This window comes from Polychytrium aggregatum (assembly GCF_025602895.1).
Source record: "Polychytrium aggregatum strain JEL109 chromosome Unknown BJ171scaffold_8, whole genome shotgun sequence".
In the NCBI taxonomy this organism is placed as follows: Eukaryota; Fungi; Chytridiomycota; class Chytridiomycetes; order Polychytriales; genus Polychytrium; species Polychytrium aggregatum.
In genome coordinates, this window is record NW_026516210.1 from 1,051,108 (window position 1) to 1,076,443 (window position 25,336).

General features: G+C 56.0%; 7 protein-coding genes across 7 annotated transcripts; 2 read left to right on the top strand and 5 right to left on the bottom strand.

Annotated features, from left to right (window-relative positions):
- Window positions 1-965: 965 nt before the first annotated feature.
- BJ171DRAFT_494765 (core-2/I-branching enzyme-domain-containing protein) lies at window positions 966-5,041 on the bottom strand. Its single transcript, XM_053110042.1, has 5 exons — window positions 4,981-5,041; window positions 4,203-4,773; window positions 3,372-3,957; window positions 2,711-2,959; window positions 966-2,397 (listed from the first exon to the last, which is right to left on the bottom strand). Exons 2-5 carry the CDS (start codon window positions 4,758-4,760, stop codon window positions 1,052-1,054), a joined length of 2,739 nt encoding a protein of 912 aa, XP_052969486.1. The 5' UTR covers window positions 4,761-4,773; window positions 4,981-5,041; the 3' UTR covers window positions 966-1,051.
- A 1,001-nt stretch (window positions 5,042-6,042) lies between these two features.
- BJ171DRAFT_421111 (uncharacterized protein) lies at window positions 6,043-7,051 on the bottom strand (the record flags this gene model as incomplete). The annotated part of the gene is made up of 2 exons (XM_053107471.1): window positions 6,043-6,424; window positions 6,750-7,051. 2 exons carry the CDS (start codon window positions 7,049-7,051, stop codon window positions 6,043-6,045), a joined length of 684 nt encoding a protein of 227 aa, XP_052969487.1.
- Window positions 7,052-7,268: 217 nt separating this feature from the next.
- Window positions 7,269-9,672, top strand: BJ171DRAFT_494769 (uncharacterized protein). Its single transcript, XM_053110043.1, has 5 exons — window positions 7,269-7,763; window positions 7,939-7,982; window positions 8,139-8,154; window positions 8,293-8,623; window positions 8,757-9,672. Exons 1-5 carry the CDS (start codon window positions 7,759-7,761, stop codon window positions 9,534-9,536), a joined length of 1,176 nt encoding a protein of 391 aa, XP_052969488.1. The 5' UTR covers window positions 7,269-7,758; the 3' UTR covers window positions 9,537-9,672.
- Window positions 9,673-10,183: 511 nt separating this feature from the next.
- BJ171DRAFT_579153 (kinase-like domain-containing protein) lies at window positions 10,184-12,886 on the bottom strand (the record flags this gene model as incomplete). Its single annotated transcript, XM_053113944.1, has 3 exons — window positions 10,184-10,933; window positions 11,017-11,175; window positions 11,372-12,886. 3 exons carry the CDS (start codon window positions 12,884-12,886, stop codon window positions 10,184-10,186), a joined length of 2,424 nt encoding a protein of 807 aa, XP_052969489.1.
- Window positions 12,887-15,256: 2,370 nt separating this feature from the next.
- On the bottom strand, window positions 15,257-17,091 carry BJ171DRAFT_640357 (uncharacterized protein; the record flags this gene model as incomplete). Its single annotated transcript, XM_053115764.1, has 3 exons — window positions 16,785-17,091; window positions 16,380-16,634; window positions 15,257-16,292 (listed from the first exon to the last, which is right to left on the bottom strand). Coding segments are annotated over exons 1-3 (1,551 nt in total), but the record flags the coding sequence as incomplete, so codon positions are not given.
- A 602-nt stretch (window positions 17,092-17,693) lies between these two features.
- BJ171DRAFT_566188 (uncharacterized protein) lies at window positions 17,694-21,582 on the top strand (the record flags this gene model as incomplete). The annotated part of the gene is made up of 5 exons (XM_053113393.1): window positions 17,694-17,811; window positions 17,900-18,547; window positions 18,980-19,318; window positions 19,416-20,917; window positions 21,148-21,582. The coding sequence occupies 5 exons, from the start codon at window positions 17,694-17,696 to the stop codon at window positions 21,193-21,195; spliced, it is 2,655 nt and encodes an 884-aa protein (XP_052969491.1). The 3' UTR covers window positions 21,196-21,582.
- A 588-nt stretch (window positions 21,583-22,170) lies between these two features.
- BJ171DRAFT_494776 (uncharacterized protein) lies at window positions 22,171-25,237 on the bottom strand (the record flags this gene model as incomplete). Its single annotated transcript, XM_053110044.1, has 2 exons — window positions 24,921-25,237; window positions 22,171-24,848 (listed from the first exon to the last, which is right to left on the bottom strand). Coding segments are annotated over exons 1-2 (2,594 nt in total), but the record flags the coding sequence as incomplete, so codon positions are not given.
- Window positions 25,238-25,336: the final 99 nt, after the last annotated feature.

The window sequence follows — 25,336 nt, forward strand, 5'->3', positions numbered from 1 at the left end:
AAGAAATCGTGGGGATGGGGTCGTTCTTACCCATATTCTCCAATTGTGGTGCCGTCCCTTTCCCTTCGAAGTATCCCTTGACACTCTCCTTCAGGCTAGACTCCCTCCGATACTCGTTTTGTGCTTTGAATGTGACTATCCTACCGCACCTCCATTTTGTTTTGTTTTTTCTTTTTTGGATTGGATGGACCAGTACCAACTCCCCCCCAAGCGTGACTCTTTTTCTTCCTTTCTATAACTTTGATATTGCTGGTCAGATCATCTGCCTCATACAATCATTCTGAGGAAAAAAAAAGTGGGACGACGGTATCCCTCTATCTCTGGCATCTGGAGCACCAGTGGGCCGGCAGTGCGATTGTTTTCGGTCATCGTTGGCAGTCGCTTCGTTTTCGGTTCGGGAAGCGTCGACTTGAACACTCCCGATCGATCTCCTGCGGCGCCGATCGACTGGCATTGATATCGCGATGCGGGAGTGTGTCGAAGTATTCCAACACCTGGATGACTTTATGGATTCATACCGCTCGGATGATTCGAGCCGCTTGGCTTCCAGGCACCCTGAGCACACCTATTGGGTCTGGGTAGCGATGGACAGTGCATGTATCCCGCTTGTGACCAAGACTGTATTGATCATGCTTCAAGTACGACCGTCGACAGAGGGATACGCCGTATTTCACCGGCAGCGACAAATCGACAGCGATATGGCGCGAAAATATATAATAGTGGGAGAGCGAAGCGAGTTGGTCGAGTGAGATCAAAACCAGCAGAACCAAAGGGAAGGCAAACGAAGAAGGAAGAGAGAGGACGGGGGAGGGAAAGGGTGTGGCTCGCTGACGAAATTATGCTTTGGGTTATGTTGCTGGTCTCATGAATGGCCGTTGGGCTCTGACTTCTGTTTCGTCTGGTGCGGGGCGGCAGTAATATGACAAGGCGCGGAAGCGGTGTGGACGCAACAGTCCAAAGTGGCTGGAGATGCACTGCGGGGCTTTCGATCGAGTGGTGCTGCATGCGTCGACTCTGCTTCGCGATTTGAAGGACGCATCGGCATCGTTCCTTACAATGACCCTCGACCGTCAGTCTTGGAATCGGGCTTGGCGAGACACTGGTCCTTGGGGCCGAGGAACCACAGCTGTCTGTTTCTCAGCGCAATCTCAGGCTCCGGCACCCAGTCAGCGTGGATGATCGAGTAGCCGGCTGTGTCGTGGACTTGGTTAGCAGTCGGCGGCGATCCAGATGCCAAGCTCTTGTCGCCCTTGCGTGCGTTGGCTTCGCTGCCAAAGAGCAGATAGCCGTTCACAAACTCCTCCTGGGCCAAGAACGTGAACCTCGTCCGGTCAGCGAGGCTCTTCAAGGGCGGAAGCGTTGCGGGAGTCAGCAGAAGCGACGCCTCGGTGCTCTCCTGTTCAGGAGATGCGTCGCGCTCCTTGAGGTCGTTGCCGGCCGGCGGGAGGGTGGTGCCGTTGCGGAGGGTCAGGCGATCGTCGACCCAGACCACCTCGTTCTCCATGCCCAAGACCTTGGTGAAGCCCTGCAGATCCGGTGCCGCACCATCGTCCTTGAGGGCGTTCCAGGCCTGCAGCAGGAAGCGATAGGTCCGTGCGTTGCCTCTCAAGAACATGGTGCCGACGTTGAGAACAGGCAGTTTGTGAGAGAGCCCCGAGGACAGCTTGACGTGGCCCACGTTCTTCTTCTCGCCCAGGGCAATGTAGACATCCGCCGTCGGGTTGGCAGTGGTATGGAGGGCGGTCAGGTCCCGGAGCACAACCGAGTCGCCGTCGAGGAACCAGACGTCGAATCCCGCGCCCACCAGCTTGGCCAGGACCTTGGGCTTGTTGCGCATCATCCGGACCAGGTCGTAGTCCTGGCGATAGACGCGCCGCTTGGTGGCATAGTCCGGAAAGTCAAAGAGGCTGACGTAGCCCTTGTCCAGCAGCGTGTCATGCGCCTGAATGTCGAGCGACCAGAACACGATATTGTATAGCCCTTGGCGGGCGAGGGAGCATGCCAGGTTCAGAGCGATCTTGACGAACGCCTTGTTGGTGGGTATCACAATCACCTGGTTGTTCACGGCAATCTTGGAGAGCGCCTGCAGCAGACAGTGGCGGCGGAAGCTGATCTGATCGGGCTCGCAGGGCGAGTTGTTGCTGGGGTCAAACAGGTTCGAGTCGATCCAGTCAAGAAGCTTCTTCTGGTTCTTGGTTGAGTCCAAGGCGTTGAACTTGCGGCAGAAAAAGTATGTGAAGCCCGTGAAGTTGGAGTAGAAGTACAGTGGATTGGGGTTGAGATGCTGGCGGTCGGTGTAACTGAGCCATGTCGGGTGGGGGCTGCCTTCCTCAAAGGCCAGATAACGCTTCATGTCCTTGATGATGGTGCTGTTGAATTCGATGGCATTGACCATTGCTGTCGGATTGGGGTAGGAGTGATGGGCAATGGCAGCGGACGTCAGAGATACTGACAGGTGATGCTGAGGCACTACAAAGCTCTAATCAACGCCAGTGCTCGGACGGTGAATGCTGCGCACATCCAGAGTCGCTGATGAAGGCAGCAGAGCCAACAACGCAGCCAGACAAGTGGCAAACAGTCTCATGGCTCGCCGTGATGGAGATATCGCCAGTACAGTAGAAGGGCTGTAGCACCGTCCCATCCAGCATCGGAGTGTCGTTCTACACAGCATCGAACAGCTCTGGATCGCCAACGCAGCACGCATACTTACTCGTGGCGAAATAGGACTCGTCGGGGATGTACGAGTGCTCCATGTATGCCAGGAGGTTGAAGGCATCCAGATTGGTGCGGAAGTGGCGGACCGTGTGTGGGTTCAAGATCATCCACTGGTGGTGTTTGTACGCCTTCCAGTGGGAGAACGGCCACGAGACGATGCCAAACTCCTTGGGGTGACCGATGTAGGCCCAGTTGTCGTCTCCAAAGGCAACGTGCGGGCGGAACAAGCGCTCGGCCAGATCATCTGTTTGAAGGGCAGTGCGGCGCCGGTGATGATCAACGTGGATCGATGTATGCACCGAGGATTCGAATGGAGGATGCAGTAGAACATTGGGAGAAGCGTGAGCCGGTGTAGCAGTAGGAACACGATCGTCGAGTTGGCCACGGCTGTCGTTCTCACTAAATGACAGACGCCGCAGAGCTGGGCGATTGTGACACCGGACCAGTCGTACTAGGACTTGCGATTCACGCATTCGCCGACTCTGAAGTCAACGAGGTCCTCCCTCCAAACCGAGGCCACACCGGTGTTTGGAACTCGCAAGTGCCTGCTGCATCACTGTGCTCACGAGCCGTATAGGAGACCAGTACCAAGAACAGCACCAGCACTCCTGCCGCACCATTGACAGAGCAGTGTGGCGATTGACGATGCAACGTACCTGTCTCGGGCCAGTACTCGATCCAGTTGGCATCCTTGATGCGGTGCTTCATAGCATCGTCCCTCAGCGTCTTGTGGATAACTTCGTTGCGGGCCAGGGGCCAGTCGTAGTTGCTGAGGTTGATGACATAGTCCCAGTCGGCCAGGTCCAGGAGCTCGTAGAAACCAGAGAGCTGCGTAAACACCAGGGAGATGTGTCCCCAGACGTTCTTGAAGGAGTACTGGGCGATAAAGACGTTTCCCTCCTTCAGACCCCCGGGGCGGCTCGCCAGCCACGCCTGGACCTTGGACCGGAGCTCCTTGGAGCGGGCATCGATGTGGATGAGCGTGATCGAGTCGCCGTCGTCGAGCTTGTCGATCAGCGACTTGAGCTGGATGAATCCCGAGATCTCGTGAACCATCAGCAAGTACGCAATCTTGTACTTTCGGCGCGGTCCGGGGATGACCGACTCGTGCGGGACGAGAGCCGGGATCACGGGCTTGAAATAGTGGATCGGGTTGATGGAGAGCAGCAGCGGCTTCTGGCTGAAGTTGACGATGGTGTTGGAGCCCTCGGCGGCCGAGTAGCACGCAAGACGCTTGCCATCCTGGGATCGGACATGGACGAGGGAGGATGGGGCGGCGGGAATGGCGGTAAATCAGGACAATCGCTGGCGAATCGAGCGATGTGGCAGCCGGGTGCATGTCGAAGGAGGGCGGTTCAAGAGGGGCCGACAGAGTCGGGTGGATGTCCCAACGATCGAGGGCATCATACATCATGCAGACGATCTGTGCTGTGCTCTCCGCTGCACAAAGGCCGACGAGGGAGTGCCGGGTCGGACACGATCCTTACCGACGGAAAGACGTTGTGGTAGTGAGCGCGGACGTAGTTGTAGAGCTCCTGGGCCTTGGTGTCGATGAGATTGCAAAACTCCTTCATGGTCGGGGTAGTGTCGGCAACAGAGCCGTTGAAGGGACGCAGATAGGCCATGCCGTCGAAGCTTGCGCCGTCGAGCATGGAGCAGAACTTGAACCCTCGAGCGACGAAAATGTGTCGGCGCTCGGCCTCACGCAGCACGCGAGCAGTGTCCTCGTCAAAGATGGGCTGGAGCTCGGCCGAGCCGGGCGATTTGTGCACGAGTTCCTCGGGTCGGGAGCCATCATTGCTGCTGTCGGGAGCAGGCCGGGAAGACGATGGCAGAGGTGGGAAGAGCGGAACAGGCTGCTCTTGGATGCGGTCGTGGCCACTCTCTTGGGAGGGCCAGCAATCGCCGCCGGTGCAGCCCTTGTGGAAGTCGCTGCTGGATCGGTCGAGCGAGGACGCCCGGATCAGAAAGACTGCCCAGATGATCAGGACGAGTGCTCCAATCGAGAGGACCCGCTGGCCCAGGGGCGTCAGTCTCGTCCGCATGGTTGCAAGAATGCTGGCAGAAACCGATGCACATCGGCAGTCGTTAGCGGGAGGCAAGGGATGGGCGAGCGGGCTTGGGCAAGCACAGATGGGAGACGCAGGGCCCAATGCACATGGATGCATTGGCGGTGGAGCCCATCGTGCCGATGGAACCTGTGCGTGCCTATGAAATCCATCCCTGTCGACGGAAACGGGCCCCGTCGATGCACGCAATGCCTACCGATGCAGTTGGTGCAAGCCGAGATGAGAGCGACGGAAGGATGCCGACAAGCCAAAACGGCCGATCGACGAAACAAAATCAGGGCAGCGGGGGGGGGGTGCACGTGGCCACGGCGCCTGCTGTTGTGTTTGCTTGCAGTGGCTGCTGTGCTTGAGGTGGTCGATGTACTTGCGGTTGGGTGAAATCAATACATTGATATGCTTGCCGGTCTTGGATGGGGCTGTCGCATCGATTGTTGTTTATCGATGTCGTTTGCTATCAATGCTGTCGGCCCATGTTGCTGGCTGTTTTCTCCTCACTGTCGATTCAGCTGGTGGGTGTTGTGGGCGAGCCTGATTGTTTCTGTGGCTGGCGCGCGGTCACACCACGCCTCCAAATCCGGCCAACGCGTTGCGACAGCCACTGCTTTGTGTTGATGCGGCGTGTCACCAACAGTCGACTGCGCGTGTTCTGCTGAGCGCCGCTGATTGGACGGCGGCAGGCCAATCACGCTGCACTTTTTCAGCCACAGCCACGCCAGCCACCCATGTCCACATCATTCCAACAGCCAAGTCGATGCAACAAAAGCCCCAGGGTGGGAAGATTCTGAGGGTCGTCACAAAAGGAGACCAAATCGGTCTCGGGCCGGCCAGAGAGCCATTGGCCCACTGATTGAGTTTAGCTGAGTTGCATGCTATATTGCTGGACCGCAGCCGGGTCACTCTCGTTTGTGTTGGTGGGAGTACTCGACCCAAAATACGTTGATTTTCCATCCTGTCGTGATCCACCGGTTGGGGTTTCAGAATCGATTACTATCCCATGTCCTCGGCCAGTCTGAAGCCAAATCGAATGGCCATGTGCGGGTGTCCATGACAACTTACCGAGAAACAAGACGAGGCAGACGCCGACAAACTCTGCGCATCCAGTTGGCCGATGAATGGGTCGTCAGCGAGGGTAACTTCGCCTCGAGTACATCATCGCCATCGCCGTCGCCATCGTCATTGCCACCATCCGGCGCGACGTTGGCATCAGATCCGTCGCAGAGCAGCCATTCGCATCAGGTCCCCGATCCTCGCAGCCGCATCACTTACGAGACAGCCCCGATTTCATGTCCCGCTTTATCTTGTCGAGTCGCTCCTTCAGCGCATCCACTTCGAGGTCGATTCGCTTCTCGGCGCCCTCGACCATCTGGGTCAGCTGCTGTGCCTCGTCCTTGATTCTTCCCTTGTCCAAATTGACATCCAGCATGATTCCTGCGTGCACCCGGGAGCTGCCGTCCTGAATCGACTCCTTCATCTTGTTCACCTCCGCCAGGACTTTTTCGATCTCGGACCGCAGCTTGGCAAAGTCTCGCTGCGAGAGCGACTGAATCTCGGACCGCAGCAGCGAGAACTCTTGGTTGATCTCATCGCTTGTGTGTCGCTGCTCGTCCTTGGTCGTCATACTCTTGCTAATGTTTTGCATGCTGCCGTCGCCGAGCATAGATGGAGTCGGGTGGGTCGGGTCGAAGCCGCGGAGGCGAGCCGCAAGGCCGTCACAAACGTCGGCACACAATGCATTGAACAAAAACCGCAGAAAGAAACCAGTCAGCGTGCGGAGATACATCACAGGTAGTCTAGCAGAATCCCGTCACGGTTGGGACAAGCGGTATCCGTAACCGATGAATCAGCAGGGCGAGGGCTTTCACGATGCCGAATGGATGATGAACTGGGTTCGTTGACCACTGACACGATGTCGACAGATCGCAGCAACATGGGCTGGAGCAACATGGGCTGGAGCAGCCGACCCACCTTTCGTCCACCCCCTCGATGATCAGCGTCAGCAGTGCCTCGGCTTGTGCCGTGGTGAAGCCCTCTCGCTCCAGGACATTTGTGTATTTGCTCAGATCTCGAAGCTGCGGTGAGGAGTCGTCGGCATCGGCGGTGGGGATGCTGCTGTTGCTGCTGTTGCTGGGGATTGTTCGGTTGCTGCCTGTGCTGTGGATGGTGTATGAACGGACGCTGACTGAGGGTCGCGAAGCCAGCGCCGGCCTCCAGCTGCATCGAGAGACGGCATGTGAGATTCTTGGGGCATGAGCGAGACGGAGCCACATTTGATCTGACTGGCCAGTTGGCGAGACGATGGTGCGGGATGCTGGTGTACGATGTGCAGGAGCGACGAACACCGATCGAGGCAGCAGACCATTCCGACTCGCCGGCTGGCATCGGCACGTGCTGATGTGGGCCAGCACCAACAGAACGAAGCACCAACAGAACGAAGCACCAACAGAACGAAGCACCGACAGAACGAAGCACCAACAGGACGAAACATCGGTCCTTGCTCGGTTCTGCAGTTGGCTAGCACTTCCTCGAGTTGTTACATTTGATCACTCCGTCCCCCGGTTACCGATGTAACCATCAGTTTCCACATGTTCAGCTCGACCGGGGCTGCAACTCCGTTTCAATTTCCGTCGCCTCTTACTGTCTGAAGCATCCATCGGACACCCGCACACCGGGGCCGCTGACCACAACCACACGGCCCATGCTGGTCTGATTGGACTGCTGCCTCTATTGTTCCTCGCCCTGAACATTCCATTCTCGGGAGGTCAAGGTGGCTTTGAAGGCTTGGATACATCTGTGGTGCAGCGTCGGGGATGGAAAGCGAGCACAATCGAGGGACAGGGGCGATGTGCGCTCTGATGCGGCGACAAGGGGCCTTGGTCATAGTCGCCCTCTGGAGATACTTGGAGGGCCTCCAAATTCGCATCCCAGCCGCCCCGGCTGTTCCCAGGTTTGTCTTCATCGCCAATCCATCTTGGCAATGTGGTATGGATCCAAAACGCAGAAAGGCGTCAAGCATTGTTTTCGGTGCGCACGATGGCCTGGGTGTTTTCGTCGTCCCGGAGTGCACGGCAAGCGCATTCTCATTCCGAACAGCAAGTGTCCTCGTGGGACTTACGTTCTCTGCCGTGCTTTTCCCCGCAACCACTGGCTTGCCAAGCGCAATTTCAAAGTTTGCGATCTGCTTCTATGTCTCTGGCCATGGTAAGCCGTTTGGCAGAGAGTTGGAGTTTACGATTGCGCGAGTGGCTTCAAGCGACGATATCGACACTGGTGGTGCTGGTGACGATTGCGATTGTTCCGGAGGGCACACTGCCAGAGCAACACTGATCGATATGCTGTCTATATTCTTCGCTCCAGGATTCGGCCACTCAACGTGAGTGTATATCGCTTGCTCGTGCCCGCCCCGTCTGTCGGACTCCTCCTCAAACCCACTCCAAGTGTGCGATTGCTGGAATCAACGACGGCGAGGCTGCATTGACCGATTCAATCGTCCGACTCCGGCCGCCCCCAGACGAGCGTTTGCCATCATCCATGCACTCCTCGCACACGCCCCGACCTGCATCGTGCATGTGGCCACACCCGCTCCTCTCTTCATCTTCCAGGAGCTGATCCGCCAGTTCCCGGCCCGTTTCATCCATCGCCAAGCCTCCGAGTTTGACTTGTCGATTGCCCAACGAGACCCCATCACCGTTGATGAAGATGCGACCCTCGCCAGCCTGGCGAGCTTTTTAGAACCGACCCGCTTGGAGCAAGCGATCCGGAACGAAGTTGCATGGCTGCAGGCCATCGGCCCGAGTGCCGTCTGCCTCGATGCGCCGTTTGTTCCGCTGGCGGCAGCAAAGGCAAGTAGTGTCGAGCCGTGAGGCTTGTGGGCCAAGCAAACCCTTGGTCGCAGAGGATGCCGTTGGCTTCCGCTTGGCGCTCTCATCCCAATCATCCGCCTGACCACTCCGGGACCGATGGAATCCGACGCAGACTCTCGGGATCCCCACGCTCGTCGTCTCCAACTTCACGTTCGATGCCATCTTCCTTGCGATTGCTCGGAACGAGCCCGAGCGACAGCTGGCGGCACAATGCCAGCGCATGTACGAGCAGATGGACCACTTTCTTCGGCTTCCGGGCTTTATCGATGCCCCTGCCCTCTCGTCGCCGCTGACTGCCCACAAGCCAAAATTGATCGACCTGCCTTTGGTCGTGCGCATGTCCCGGACGCCCCGAGAGGCTATCCGCGGGCAACTTGGCATCTCCAATGACGCAAAGGTCCTGTTGGTCACCTTTGGCGGCTTCGAGTTTGGCCACGGCTCAACCAAGGACGGCCAGCTGCCCAAAGGCTGGGTCGGCATCGTCACAGCATCGGGGTCGCCTGGAAGCCATGCAGACCTTGCGGCCAGATCGCTCGTTTCGATCGACCCCAAGAGCTTCTGGGCCCCCGATCTCATCAATGCTGCCGACGTGGTCCTGGGCAAGTGCGGGTATGGAACCTGCTCCGAGGTGGTGGCTCACCACAGGCCCTTCGTATACGTCCATCGAACGGGCTTTGCCGAGGAAGAGGGTCTCATCCACAGGCTCATGAAGAAGCACGGATGGGCCGTCGAGATGCCGCAAGAGGACTTTTTCCAGGGACGATGGGAGACGTATGTGCGCCAGGCCGACGAAATGCGCAATGAGCAGCCTCCGTTGGCCATTGACCACAGCGGCCACCGAACTGCAGCCAAGATCATTGAGCATATCGGCTCTGGTTGGCGCAAGAACTGAGGGGGCTCTGGAGCCGGGGCCCCCAAACGACAGATCCACCGACAAAATCGTGTCCCATGCAAATCGATTGGATATGAGCTCCGCCCAATATACCGGTTGGCCACTGCGCCTGTCATTTTCTGGAGATCCAGGTGTATTTTGTCGTGGAAGTCTGCCCATCATTGGAGCCGTGAAGGGCACATAAGCAAGCTTGTTTGATCTCTCTCGCACGGCGGAATCACGCATCAGGTTGCTGTGGGAAGATGTCTGACTCTGGCTGCAGGCCGCCCAGGAGCATCGACTCTCTCTCCATGAGGACATGCTGTGTGTCTCCTCGCCATTTGGATCCCGAATATCGCCGTCAGCTGGGACCTCCAAGACCCAGATCACACATAGGTCCGACCCAAGACCCACATGGAGACAGGGAAACTCGTTCAGCCCGACGATCTTGACGTCAAGGAAAGCGCTTTGTATGGAGCTGCTGAAAGGACTGAGTGCGTATTGTATATATCGAGGCAAAGCTCCCCCCTTCATGGACTTGTGGCATAAGATGCTCGACGTCCTTTGGTATGTTGGGCCATGGGCCATGCAAAACAAATACGACAACGCAAGGATCAAAATCACTGCACAGTGCTGTCCAGATCACCGTGATTTTTCAGCATTCGTGGCTACTGAATTGAAGTCTCGGCCCAGCGAATGGCCTCAGGATGGCCTTGCTCGACAGCCTTGAGCATCCACACTGCCGCCTGGTCGATATCTTGGCTGACGCCAATTCCATCGGCCAAGCACTGGCCAAACTTGAACTGACCCCAGGCATTGCCAAGCTCCGCTGCCTGATAGTACAGGTACGCCGCCACATCGTGATCCTTGGCGACGCCGAGTCCGCTGTAGTAGCAGCGGGCCAGCTCGATGAACGCAAATTCGTAGTTTTCCTCCTCGATGAGACTGGTGAGCAAGCCAACAGCGGCCTCCAGGTTTGGAAAGGACCTGATTCCGTGCAAGTAACTCTGCGCGAGCATAAACTTGCAAAACCGGTTCGAGAAGCTGCCGAGGTAGCACCATTGGAAGAACTGGTTGTGGACGGGGGTGGCGCCTCGGACATCGTTGTGGGTGTACCAGTATCGGTAGCCCCTTTCCCAGCTCTGCTCGGTGCCCTGGCCAGCGATATAGCACCATTTGAGCAGCATTCCCGTGACGGACTTGATGTTGGCGTCCTTGGACTTGGTGTTGGCCGCCAGCCAATGCTGGAATGCTTTGGTGCTGTCTCTGGGCACGCCTGCGCCGATCAAGCACATCCAGCCCAGATGGAAGCGGGAGTGGTGGTCGTTGCAGCCACCCAGACGCTGGTGGATCTGGGCGACAACTTTCCAGTACTGGTGGTTGACTGCGAGATCTTGGTCCAGAACATGGTTGGCGATCTGGAGCAAGGCGACGGGATCTTCTTGCTTTGCTTTGGCGAGCAGATCTGCATCGATGCCTCCGAGCGAGTCCAGATAGCTACCTGACGCTCGAGTCGTTGCAGGGGGAGAAACGATCGTGGGCCGAGGAGGACGAGCAACTTGCCGGGAAGGTTGAGCAGACTGGTCAGACTGGTCCGACCCTGGAGAGCAGGTTGGTCTGGATCTGGCCGAGGCAGTGGCTTGGGGCTGGAGAGGTACTTCTGAGACGGGTTGAGACACCGATACAGCCGACCCGGGTTGGGGTGCTGGGTGTGGACTTGATTGTTGTGGTGGTGCCTCTGGGCTTGGCTGCTGGCATGCTGATCCCGCGGGGGACTGCTGCATCGGCCGAGGGTTCGGCTCGTGTTCACGGTGAGACACTGGGTGCTCTGACTGGAGATCATGGAGACCGCTGACAATGTCGGGGAAGACTGGTCGATGCAGCTGGTTCTGGCTCCAGCACTGCTCTATGAGACCCCAGATCTCCCCTGAAGTCGAGTCGAGCTTTGCTGGCCTGCGGCCCAATGTGAGCAGGGACAGAATCTGGTCGAGGAGCAACGCCGTGTTGTTCCCGGTGACCCAGGCCGGGCCGCCCTTCATCACCTCGTAGAGGGTGATGCCGAACGCATAGACATCGGTCTTCTTTGTGGACGCAGAAGGTATGTCAACGCCGATTCCGTGCATTTCGGGAGCCATATACCCTTGGGTGCCCCCGGTGGCAGCCTGGCCCGACCGCACCCTGCGCAGAGAGCTAGAGGTGCGCTTGGTGTAGGCCATTCCAAAGTCCGAAATCACGGCTCGGAGGTTCGAGTCCAGGAGAATATTGAGCGGCTTGAGGTCTCCGTGGATGATCTGCTTGCCATGGAGGTACGACATTCCGGAAGCCACGCCGTACATGAGATGGATCCTTTCCTCGACAGGAACCGGCCGTGTCGGATTCATGACATGGTCGCGCAGGGTGCCTTGCCTCATCAGCGGCGAGATCATGAAGGGCTTCATGACGGTATCGCATGCGCCGAGCAGAATCAGGATGTTTGGGTGGTTCAGCTTGTGCCATATCTTGATTTCCCGTCGAAACTCGGCAATGCTGTTTTCGTCGTAGGCGCCATAGAGCTGCTTGATGGCAACTTCCGAGCCGTAGTATAGGGCCGTATAGACGCTGCCAAAGCCGCCGCTGGCGATGGGGTCTCGGGACCATCGGACAATCTGTCGACTCGAGACTCGCCATTCCTCGTGCTGCATCGACCGAGCGGCTATGGAGTGTTCCTTGAGCAGACTCAGAAGGGGCCCGACCACCTCCTCGGTGGCATTGTCGACGGCACAGTCCTCGTTGGCGAGATTGCACAGGGCGTCCGTTGCCTTGCGAATCTGCCAGTCCTGGGCACTATGGATCTGGATGTCGACCTCGTCAAAGACGCTGATGGATTTGTTGCCAACGAGGTCTCTGATTTCGCTAATGCGGGCCCGTTCCGACGCCTCGTCTTCGTGGAGAGCCTGTGAGAGCTGCTCAGGAGTCGCCAGCTTGGCGTCGCTGATCTCGAGGGCCAGGGCCGTGGTTTGCCAGAGCGTATCCAATTCCTGGAAGAGCTTCTCGAGTCGTACCCGCACGCTCTTTGCCTTGAATATCCGCTCGACAGCCAGACAGCCGTCGATTTCGATTGTGGAGAGCTGCTGGACTTGGTTGTGGATCCAGGCCAGACGAGTGACTTTCTGGGGAAAGGTGCTGTCGCTCCCCTGGTACTGGATGAGGCCCTTGAGAATGCCGAGGGACAGGTTGGCCAGCAGCTTCCATGTGTGCTTGTTCTCGTGGACAGTTTGGACGCCCGAGAAGAGAGTGTTGGCTGTGCGCACAAGTTCGTGGACGGGGCCCTGGAAAACAAGCTTGGTGAGCGCAGCGATCTCTCGGACAGTCGCATTCAGATTGTCGGTCATGGCAACACCGTTCAGCGCAGGCAGTTGCTGGGATGATCTGGCGAGTCTGGGGAGCCAATGCACGTCGCTGGGCGAGCGGGAGGTTGGGTCAGCGGACAAGCTCGGGAGGCATGTCGGGGGGTATCCTGGCTGGGCTGGACTCTTGGGAACTGGGCTGCTGTCGCACGGCCCGCAGCTCAGTGGAACGACATGACAAGAGGTGAAACCAAGGGGGAGAACGCTTCCATTTTTGTGGGTCGTGCGAGTCTGGTGGAGCAATCGCATTCGCGATGACCAAGCTGGTGCTTTGTTGTCGTGTGGCGTCGGTTTCTGGCTGCTGGGTTACGTCCATTCCTTCAAACGGGCCCCGGCTTTGGGTGCGACGGTGTGGGCCGGGTGCTGCGGCCGATGGGGGAATGGAGACGGTTCCGCCGCGACACTGGTGCAATACCCAGCGGATTGACGGAGCGATGGAGCTGCTGGGGAACCAAGGCATCTTGCCGTCTCCATGGGGCTCGCAGAGTAGTTGCGCTGTGAGTGCGGTTGATATCCACGAGTGTGGATCATATTCTCAGCGGGGCTCAGCGGGGCTCAGCTGGGACTGTGTCTGATGGACTGTGTACTTCTCAAGCCAAGTCAGTCAATCCAGAAAGAAACGGGGCAGTCACTTCCTGGCATCAGATGTCTAACACCTGCCAAGCTTCCATACGCTCCAGTGGGCAAGTCGTGTGATTGTTTCCTGTCCTGGTTGGCAATCTCTTGGTGTGGTGCATCCACTGGCCCTTCTGGAATGCTCCGTGGTGTATCGATATCAAGATACTCGGCCTTCTCGAGTCGCTTGCGGGGAGCCATCTGAGCGAGAAACCGCCCTTGATTCAGATCCAGAAACACATCAATGAACGGCCATACCCAGCGTGCGATGTGTTGAGTGAGAACATTCACCAACGGCCAAATTCCGAGGTGTTCCATTTTTTATTGCACTAGCACTATGAAACATCACCCTGGCCACAGTATTGGGTCCAAATAATAGATGAGGCCGACCGAGGGTGCTATACCACGGTGTGACGTACATACTGAGAAGAGGATGGAGAAAGCAGAGAGTGAGGTGGAGGAAGGCTGAGAAATGGAGGAGAGCACGCCAAGAGTTGCAAGCAGCAACGTCTGAGTTCAACTGGTCTCGCGATCGGATCGATTTTGAATCCAGGATCACAGTTTCTTGAACTTTTGGATAAACTTTTTGAATCCTCTGTCCTCCTTGATTCTCGGGGTTTGAGGGACGACAGAGAACTGGTCCGCGTCGCCATAAGTTGGCGCGCCGACATGATAGGTAGAGGGATCAGGACTGGGTGCGCGGCCGAAGGTTGGCGAGGAAGAACGGGTGATGGATGGGGGACGGGTCGATGCTTGATCGAAGGGCCGGGAATATTGCTGGGGGGGTGCTTGCCAGTCTGGATAGTGCTGCTGCTCAGGCTGAAGTGGACCCGCATATTCATATCCTTGTGGACCCCTCTGATGATCCTGCTGAGGGTGCCACGGCTGATTCCCGCGTATGTCTGGGGATTGTGGTGGATACGACTGTGGTGGATACGACTGTGGTGGATACGACTGTGGTGGATGCGGCTGTGATGGATACGGTTGGTGTTGCTGACCCTGCGGCTGGGCATATTGCTCTGGATAGCGCCGGTACTGTCGAGTGTCTTGCTGCCATTGGGGGTCTGGATATTGCGATCGGTACGGCTGTGGTTCCGGTGGATATCGCGGTGGATACTGCTGCTGCTCCAACGGTCGATCGTACATAGGTTGATATTGCTGGGAGTTTTGCCTCCAGTCAGGAGACTCATATGGCCGGTGTTCATGTTGCCTGGGATCTTGCGGCCTATATGGGTCAAAGCCGTTTGGCCGGGGATATTGCGGCCTATATGGCTCGTGGTAATACTGTCGTGGCCCTTGGCTATAGACCGAGGAAGGCCCCCCGTAGCGTGGCGGCTGGCCCTGTGGCTCACGCGGCCGGTGATACTGTGCCTGAGGAGGCTGGGCGCTATAAGCACCACTGTCTTGCGGATCATCATAGTTGCGGAACGGATTGCGATGAGGGGAGTGTTCTCGCATCCGTTGATTGGAGCGAGGCGCAGTTGGTCTCATGTAATATTCAGATGAGACATATTGCGCAGAGACATCTTCATGATGATTTCCGGCATAATGAATGGGAGGCAGGCTGGGGCTCGGCATCATGCCTGGTGCGGTGCGGAACTTTGCTGGGGATGGGAGGTTGAAGCTCTGGAAGAACCTGCCATTGTGTTTGAGGTTGACGAGCTCGTCCATCAGAACCAAGATGTCTTGAGGCGTGGGGACCGCAAAACTCTGTCTCGAGATGCCTTCGGTGAGCAGCTTCTTTTCACTCTCGTACACAAGCTTGAGCTTTTCGAGGCTGTCGATTCGGGTTTGCTGGATGGCCCCGGCCCCGGGGATCTTGGCTCCAGCATCTCTTGCGTCCTTGATCAGGTGATCAATGTAGTCCAGCAGGGCATCGTTGTAGAGGACAATGCCGTTCTCCTTGACAAACACTGCAAACCGGGCGCTGATCGACATGATCTTCTTCTCCTCGTCCTCGAGTTCCCGGACGGTGCTGCGGAGGGCACTGAGCGTCATTTGCATTTTCCTGCCATTGTCCTGTTCAGATGCGATTTGCTGCTGATAGCTCTGGTTGATAACCTGGACTGACTGTTCCTCCAGCTTGTAGGTGATATGCATGTGGATTGTAAACTCATGATGACATTTTATGCACACGTTGTTTTCCATGGCCGCACACTGGGCGAGCTGTGGATCACCAACGGCCTTGACCTTGATTTGGGTCAGATAGCAATGGGCATGACATTCTGTGACATAGTTTGGCATAGCAATGCCATCTTCACCTTGGACATATTCGACGCAATCTTCGTGAGTGCATACAGTCATTGGATACGGGAGCTCCTTTCTGTGTGGAACCTTTTTGGTAATGGTCAAAGCTTTCTGCAGATCGGTGATACTCTGCTGGTTTGAATCCAGAGCAGTGATTTGATCGTTGATGGCCTTCTTGTTTGCGCTGATCATTGCGGCGACTTCGGCCAGGGGCTTGCACAGCTCCAGGACGACTTGGCGGACCTCGTAGAGAATCACGGTTTTGTCGGTGGACTGGCACGGGATGCCGGCGATGGTGTTCAGCATGTTGCGGCAGGTTTTCGAGGAGCGCATCCAGGAGGAGCGAAAGTCGTCGACCTCTTCTTGTGTGAATCTGACCTTTCCACGAGCGAGCAGGAAACGGTAGGCCTCATTGTCGACCATGAAGACGTTCGTGTTGGTGATTGGAATGCTGACTCTCGAGTCGCGCTTGATCTCGTCGAGAAGGCTCTTGAGGGCCGGCATCGTGTCGCCTGGGCGGTAGAGGGTGCTTCTGGCGTTGGTGAACATGAACATAAGGTTGTTGACGCAGTCCTTGTGCAAGCTCTTGAGGAGCTCCTTGATGCAGAAGCGGAACCAGGTGGTGAGGCGGCTGTTGTTGGGTTTCATAAGCATCAGGATGCCGTTGATGGCAGGGTAGTTTGCGAGGTAGTTGATGATGAGGTCCATGTTCTTCTTGTCTTGCTCAACGCCACGGGTGTCACCCATTCCAGGCGTGTCGATGAGCTTCACCTGCACCGGCTCTCCATTGATGAGACGGGCATAGAAGACATAGGTGCGCGGGTGTTGGGTCGAGGACTGGCCGGTGGTGTGTTCTTCGTTGGTTGTGGCGCTCCCTGTTGGTAGCATATTGCAGCAGCGTGAGCAGGCGATGCAGATGTCGTGTCACGCAGAGCCTGCGAAGCAGAACCCAGCCCTGGTGCGCCACGACTACTTACGTCCACCGCCAGTGGCGGCTGAGTTCAGCGCTAGTCTCTGGGACTTGATTTCGATGGGCTTGCTCAGCTCTCCGGGCTCGTACAGGAAGAAGCTGGTCGGAATCAGCGTCAGCGCATCATCGGGTCCGATGGTGAACAAGTCTTCATATATGAGATAGTTTGCAAGCGCATTGATCAGCGTGGATTTTCCGACACCGGTTTCTCCGAGAATCAAGATGGTCAAGGTGCGCCTCACGCTCCCAAAGTTGGCCTGAGACTGCTTGGGGTTGGAGACGAAGCTTTCGTCGGCTTGGCTGGAGGCCATGCCCGACGTAGGGGCGGCCGGCTTTGGCGCCGGCGACTGGAACGAAGTCCAACCCATTTTTGCGCTGGAGGAGCAGGAGCTGGCGAGGGAGCTCAACAAATATATACTGTGAGCACGGCGGATTGGCGCTGACACGGTGAGCATTTCCTTTCTGAGGGGCGACGGGCACACTCGGGCGCGGGGCCGCAGGAGGCTTGTGTTTCGGGTCCGACATGGGGGGGTATCCAGCTGTGCAGGCCACCCGAAACAAGTGCCTCGATTCGGAATCGCGGTGGTGCAGTTTGCCGTGTTTGGCAGGTCGTGCGACCCGGATGCCACATGACCCGCGCTGTGGCGTCCGTGTGCAACCTGCGCCACAGCGCGGCCTTGCTCCTTTGGTTTCGGATTTTGAAACCAAGGTGTCTGACAGGCGCATGGGGCCTGGCGGCAGTCGCACACCGACAGTGCCTCCGTCCTCTGCCTGAAACAGAGGCGTGTTTCGTGGAACTCGTCGTTTCAGAGTGTCGCGTCGCCAGCCACATCGGGCAACTCCACGCTCCGAGGAGCTCCATGGCGGGGCGGCCCACAGCCCGACAGGCACCTATATATTGATCTCTGTAGATACCGATCGCAATTTCTCCTCGCCTCTTCACTCACCTCCATCCCCAACATGGCTTCCGGTGCTGCGGCAGAGTCCGTGGTGCTTGTCATCACTGACTGCCCGAACGAGCAACTGAATGCCTTTTACGATCACTTCTATGCTCTGCCTGGGATACAGCGCGAACGTGGTAATGCTATGGCTCCCTTCCGTCTGCGAACATATTGTCCTTTTCCAGCACTCGAGGCTAACCGATTTCCTTGGCGACTGACGACCAGACCGCCTGGGTGTCGAATACATTGGTGTGCGCCAAGAATATGCACCCAATCCGAGTTACATTGCCACGGCTATCCAAGACATCATAAGAAAGCCGAGAATCAGACTCAAAGGAATAGCTTTGGTTGCTCATGCGCCCTTTGATGCCTTCGCTCGATACTGGATCACTGAAGTGTTGGCATGTCTCCCGAAAGTGAATCCCCCGACTGTCATGCTCTTTGCATTCGGCAACCCTGTACTCGATGCTGGAGGACAAGGTCCATCGCCGCTGCTCTTGGATAGTCCTCCCACCAAGGGGTTCTACTTTCGTCCAGTTGACGCTCGCGACAGAAAATATGAACAGTGGTTCCAACTGATCACAGACCAAGGCTCGAGTGCCGGCTTCAACAGCGGACAGCCACAGACACGAGCCTATCATACCGGTGACCAAATCTTCGCAGAGAACGAACCGACCCAAGATCTGCAATCAATTGAATACATTGTCAGCAACCGAGTCGAGCACTACTACAACTGCGAGCAACTTTTCTGGGAACCTCAGGCGAGCCAGAGCTCAATCTCTCCATTTCATTCATCCGTCGAGCGCCTGTCCGACGATCTGGCCAAATGCAGTTTGATTGCTTTCAACAACAACGCCAGTGCCTTCTTCGCCGGTATGGTGCAATATTATCGTGACATCGATACTCACGATCGGTCTGCGGCCAGCCACCAGCAACTTCAATGGGTCATGGCTCAAATCAAAATACAAGCATTCGTTAGAGATCAACTTCAACTTGCTATTGACAGACAAACCCACCAATGGGGCAGTTCGAGCTATCCCGTGCCTCAAACGAGCACCCCATTAAATGGGTCTGGTGACAGATTGCCGAATTCTTTTCTTGACAATCCAGCTTCGTCAGGACCTGGGAGCTCGATCGAAAAAGATTTGATGGGGCCTGTGCAAGACGTATTCGAGCGTTGGAGTTCACCGCACGGCGATCTTTCCAGTGGTCCTGCCCGACACGCATCCGATGTGCCCTACAGAAGTGACCCCCAAGTCAGTCGTGGCGGGAATTCTTTGAGCCCTGCTTCCAACTTTGGAGCAGATGGTTTCAAGGAAACCCCAAGGCCTCAAGAGATTCTCAAGTGGTGGAGATCGGACGACAGCCTGTACCAAGGGCTAGAGGCCAGCGGTGTCAGCCCGGTCGGCGGCGTGTGGAATAGCAGCGACGTCAACATCCTGGTCATGGGCGAGACCGGAGTCGGCAAATCAACCCTCATCAATGCTCTGGCCAACTACATCACCTTCCCCTCACTCCGAGACGCCTGCAAAGCCAACGAACCCGTAACCCTCATCCCGGCGAGCTACGTGCTCTGCGATCCCGTCACCTACCAGGAAACAACCATCAAAACCAAGAACATTTCGGTTCCGCTTGCAAGCAAGGGTTTGTTTGCACTACCACACATGCGCATATTGGCTTGAGATTGGTATGGAGGTCCGACCGCCTGAAACTGACCATATCTAAACTCGGGTGCAATCAGATATGCAGGCCAGACTTCAACGGAATGAGTACCAGGTTCCTGGCCAATCCACAACGCAGGACCCGCAAGCCTACGCATTCCAAGTGCCAAGCCAGAGCGGCGCCTTGTCCACGATCCGGGTCATCGACACTCCCGGCATGGGTGACAGTCGCGGAATCGAGACAGACAAGCAGAACATGAGCAACATCGTCAAGTATGTCTCCAAGGTCGGCATGATCCACAGCGTCGTGATTGCCCTGCCGACGAACCAGAGCAAGCTCACTGTCTGGTTCCGCTTCTGCATCATGGAGCTGTTCAAGTACCTGGACCGTGACGTTATCCAGAACATCGTGTTCCTCTTCACCAAGGCCAGAACGACCTCTTTCCGTGCGGGCGACACGATTCCAGTCCTCAACGAACTGTTCCGCGAGATCCAGAGCCAGACTGGAATCAGCATCCCTTTGACCGACAAAAACACCTTCCTCATCGACAACGAAGCCTATCGCTATCTCCTTGCGAAAGATACGATTATATATGATTTGGAGGACATCAAAAAGTTCAACGAGTCGTGGAACCGCTCCGCCTCCGAGTGTCGACGGCTCATCTCCCTGGCCCAGGGACAGCCTCCTCAAGACTTTAGTAAAACAGCCCAGCTCGAGGTTGTTCGTGATTTCCTCAACACACAAGTGGATCCCATCCTTAATTACGACGATCAGATTGTGCGTGCTACTCGAGAGCGCGACCGACTGGCTACCATCATTAATGATATTCATCGTGATATCGACGAATTGAAGAAACTCAAGTCTGTCTATATCAGTCTCGTTCCTGTTTATCATCGCAATGGCGTCAAAGTCTGCAGCCACCCGGATTGCGTCGAAGTCAAGATAACCAAGACCGGGTACCAGGACCTGCGCCGTTCCGTTGACAATCGTTCCCGGGGATATCACAACCCACAAGCTCAGCGAACGTGTGTCCACGGCGCAGGATATCAAAAAATGGTCAATGTCACTTACACAATCGAGATGCAACAGGGCGAAGAAAGCAGTGAAATTGCAAGCCATATTGCCCAGCTCGAAAGGACGATCGATCAAACTACGCGCGATATTGATAGTCAAAATGCTATTGGACGAAGCGTGGAGGATCAGAAAGCCAAGCATCTGAATCTCATTGCTCTGTGCAGTGCCTTCTTGAGGGACAACAGTATCGTCCTTCGAAACGAGACCTTGCTTGATGCCACCGATTTCCAAATCATCAAGCAGGAGGCTTTCAAAAATGGTGTGCCCAACCAGGAAAGACTCCGCAACCTCGAGCGCCTGAAGCATGACTACGATAATGAGAAGAGACTACTTTCTCAAGCCGGAGCAGCTACCCACCGCGTCCATGACATCAATGAAATCAGGAACCTCATGGAGCAGCTCGAGGGCCCTCGCGGTCCATTCTTGAGCCGATTCGATAGGGTAGCGGGCGAGAGACTCGGCGATCGTGAAGAGGTGCGACTGCTTCAAAACCCGTCTGCCCAGCCTGTGGGTACTGTTGGAGCAGCGGCTCATACCGCTGGACACGTTCCAACTGAGTACTATCCAAGTGAGCGATTGGGCCAGCGACTCGAACAGCAGCCCTCATATCATCATCCCATGCAAAACCAAGGCCTCGTTGGACAAGTGGGGGTGACTCAACATGGTTCGTATCGACCGTCTTCTACCCCAAGTTTGGATCCACACTATCGACCCAGCAACGTTGCAATGTCATACAGTGGTTACAATTCGCAATCAGCAAATCAAGGTTATCCCCGGATGCGTGAAAATGGAAGCTCGGATGCCAGTACAGAGATTCAAAACGCCTATAATCCAAGAACATCTTCTCAGTCGCAACCAGCAGCATCGGCCTACCAGCAGCCCCGTCCTGGAACCGGAGGGCAACCATATCCTGGTGCTTCAGACTACCATGCCAGCGGTTACGCAGGCCCGGTGGCTCCCCAGTCGCAACGTGGCAAAATCGAAAGGGGTCCATCGAATCTCGAACTTGAGCAATCGCGGTATACGAATACATCGACTCCAGCAAATCCGATGTATGATCCACGAACCCAAACACATCCAAATGCAACCTTCACGAGACAGCAGTCGTTCAACTCCCACCACCATTATCCATCTCAAACCCAAGAACTCAGTCAGCCTGAACCCAGCCCTGAAATCCCTGCAAAGCAAGAACTGCCTCGGGATGATGCAACACAACCAAAGGACGACGGTCAAGCCGATGGTTATGGTTTGGAGAAGAACCCGGCAGCAACGCCCCAGCCTACTGCATCTCGAGAAGATGAAGGAAAGTCGTCATTTATCAGTAAATTCGGTAAAGTTCCCGCGATGTTCAAACAGAAGCAAAACAAACAGGCCGACCAAACCAAAGGAGGAGGCTCAAAGGTCTCAGGATCACCCAAGGGCCCAGCTCCAGGCTCAGGACAAAACCTTACACCTCAGCAGCCAAAGAAATCCAAGTAGCGACCGCCAAGGGCACTTTCGTCGCGAAGCGAGCTCGCTTCTCTCATATGTCTTTACCTCTTCCAAGAAATGCACACCGGCGCGCCACATGTGTCCTCGCAGCCCAGCTCGTCCTCATATATGTTTCCGAAACGGTGCCGCCAATACATGATGTGATATTGATACTGGTTTGTCGCTGCGAGTGGTGTTGGCGTCTCCGCAAGTCACAACTTAGAACCAGAGCGGTGTGTGTGATAATGGCTACATGGATCCTTCGGCACGCAGCGACCTGGACCAAGTCGGCCAAGGGAGTCCGAGCCCAGGCGAAATGATCGAGCGCGACTTTGGGGTGCATCTTGTATTTCTAGATCAGGTCGCACCATGGCTGATTGTCCCCACGGATGCGCAATTGAAAATGAAACAGACCAAAGCAAGTGCTCGTGATGGGGCTGATCGAAATGAGAAGCGCTTGGATACGATCCGACGAGTTTATTCAGTGGCAAGCAGAATACGAATCCAACAGCTGAGACCCAACGTGGTTAATCCGGGGACAACAAAACAACAGGTCTGTGCGAGCAATCTCAATCACTTGGGACAGTCTGCGAGATGCTACTATCAGAGACATAGACAACTTGCTCCTGGAGCTTCGGAATAGATGCAACTTGATCAATGGTGGAAGCAATATCATCGTTGACTTGAGGCGCATTGTGGGTTTCTGCTCCGTGACACTCTTCAGAAGCAATACTGTCGCGATGGGTTGGTGCATTATTGGCGTAGGTTGCACCTGTTTGCTGGGCTGAATCCTCAGTCACTTTCGCCTGCTCAGCTGCGTCTTTCACTTGAACTTGCGGGGGAGTTGGTGTCTCGGCCGAGGATGGATTCGTGGTCGGGGCAGCTATCTGAGAGGCGGCGGTTTTGGAGCTGCAATCATTATCATGAGGCGTTTGGACTTGAGAGGCATTCGTTGCATCGGCGGTCTGCATGGGATCATGGCTCTCGGAGATTGCATCGGACTCTTCATCTTGATGGTGGTTCGTTGGCGACGCAGTTGAATCGGATTGGGTTGGAACCTTAACGAATTTCGTTCCTTGGGCCGGAGTGATCGGCTGTGGTTCCGGATTGCTATCAGATTTGCTCACACGAGGTTCGAAATCGTTTGAGTCGGTGGGATTGCTATCAGATACGGTCGATTCATCCGGGGCAGGACATGCGATGGTTTCTTGTTGGCTGTCAGGGGTGGGGCCGGCATCTTCAGCCGCGCCAGGTTGCGTTGCATCGCTTGTATTGACAGGGAGAGCTTCTTTAGAAGCGTCGTCAACTTTAATGCCATCGTCTGCAATGTTTTGTGGTGTCTGAGCGGCTGTCGATTTGGAGAAAACATCGACCTTCGATCCGGCTTCCGACGGTTGTATTTTATGAGGCAAAGTATTGATAGCATCGTCGTGGAGATCTCCGCTCTCATTGACAGGGGCTGTGGCTGGCTTAGATTTAGGAGTCGGCTTGGCCTCCCAGTCAAACTCTGCCATTTCCTTCTGGAAATCTTGGACGGCTTTGTCAAGGTCTAGCTCTGTTTCTCCACTGCTGGCTTTGAGCAGTCCAAGCACTTCGTCCAGAGTCTGCGGATTGGCTTGATGCTCCGGCGACTGCGACAGGTACTGCTGTTCCCTCTTGTAGGCATCGCGGACGGACTCGAGCTTCTTTTGCTTTGCGAGATTGACCACGCCGTTCTCGACGGCCTGCTGCTGGATCACCTGGAAGTCGTCGACGTCCAGGAAGGTCTCGTTTCTGACCACGACGCTGTGCTGGTGCAGGCATTGATTGCTCAGCGCAAGCAGCTGGAGCGACTGTGATCGGTGCGTTCGAATCTGCTCGATTTGAGTTTTGAGAGCCGCGATTGCGCTGCGGTGTTGGTCGATGAATGTCTGCTGGACGCTGATGGCAGACTGAATGTTTTCGCTCAGGGTGTCTTCTTCGACAACGTGGGTGCGCCACTTGATATACTTCTTCTCCAGAAAGTTCTTTCCATGCGAGCATGGAGTCGGCTTTGTGTTCAAAGTACGAGTCTTCGATGCAGGCGGCGAGGCTGGATGAGCCTCCGGTTTGATCACATACTGTCCGCTTGGGAGCACCCTAAAGTCCGTGCAGTCGATGTGGTTGCAAACCAAGGTGCCCTCGGGATAAAACTCTGCCGTCATTTCGAGCCGTCCGTTGTTCTGTCTTTTCAGATAACTGATTGTGTGCTCAACGGCACGAATGCCATCCTCGTGCTCCTTGATCTGCTTGTTCAGCGACTCTTCGGTGCCCTCGGAGGCGACCAGGCTCTGGATTTCCCTGTCAATGTACGTCCTCAGGGCCTCGAGCTGGGCAGTCACCCTGAAGTCCTTTGGGCTTCGTCCCCGGGCGACCCTGACCATTTTGCGGCATGCGATCGAGGATCTGTGCCACGAATCGTCAAACTGGAGAACCTCGCCTTCAGAGAACTCGACCTTGTCCTTGGCGAGGAGATAGCGATATGCCTCGTTGTCGATGATGAAGCTGTTGGTGTCGTCCAGGTGGATGTCCACGCCTGACTGGGACTTGATCTGGTCAAACAGCTGTCTCATGTTTGGAATGGTGTCGCCCACTCGGAAGGCTGTCGACCGGGCCTTGGTGAACAAGAACGCAATGTTCTCCACGGTGCCACGGTCCAGGTACTTGAACAGCTCCATGATGCAGAATCTGAACCAGACCGTGAGTCGGCTCTGGTTTGTGGGCAGCGCAATGACTAGCATATGGATCTTGCCGACGCGGGTGACGCATCGGATGATGTTTTGCATGTTGAGTCTGTCAGTCTCGACGCCTCGCGAGTCGCCCATGCCTGGGGTGTCGATGATCCTGATTTTGGTTGGCAGGTTGTCTTCGTCGTATACACTGAACACGTACGACTGGGGATGCTGCGTTGTCGACTGTCCTTGCTTGTAGACTTCGTTGGCGTGCGCGGCTGGGCGAGGAACAAATGGCGGATCAGCACCATCGACGACTGCACAGAGTTATGGAGGTGCGGCACACTCACCGTGAGCAGGCACCTTCAAGGATTTATCGTCGGTCTTGATCTCGGTCGGCTTGCATGTTTCGGGGTCGTAGAGAACAAACTTTGTTGGCACGAGGGCCACAATCTCAGAGGAGGCACAGGCTTCTTCCAGAGATTTGAAACTGACGTAGTTGGCGACGGCGTTGATGAGGGTCGACTTGCCGACACCGGTCTCTCCCATGACCAGGATATTGACATCCTGGCCGTTCCAGGGCAGGTTCAGAAAGTCAGAGTCGTCGAATTGCTGATGGACAGCGGGTTTCTTGGCCTGGGACTTTGATGAGTCTACAATTGGATGAGGTTGCTTATCTGGGTGACTCAGAGCAATTAGTTGACTTAGCTATGGCACGGAGGCGGGGACGAGCATTCTACACTGCCTGCAATCGAGTCCAGTTGCA

Coding starts and splice junctions, on each gene's coding strand:
- BJ171DRAFT_494769 (XM_053110043.1), top strand. Junction 8,624..8,756: donor TTCCGCTGGCGGCAGCAAAG/GCAAGTAGTGTC, acceptor AATCCGACGCAG/ACTCTCGGGATCCCCACGCT.
- BJ171DRAFT_494765 (XM_053110042.1), bottom strand. CDS start 4,760: ATGCGGACGAGACTGACGCCCCTGGGCCAGCGGGTCCTCTCGATTGGA. Junction 2,960..3,371: donor CGAGTACTGGCCCGAGACAG/GTACGTTGCATC, acceptor CCCTTCAAACAG/ATGATCTGGCCGAGCGCTTG. Junction 2,398..2,710: donor CGAGTCCTATTTCGCCACGA/GTAAGTATGCGT, acceptor CCAATCCGACAG/CAATGGTCAATGCCATCGAA.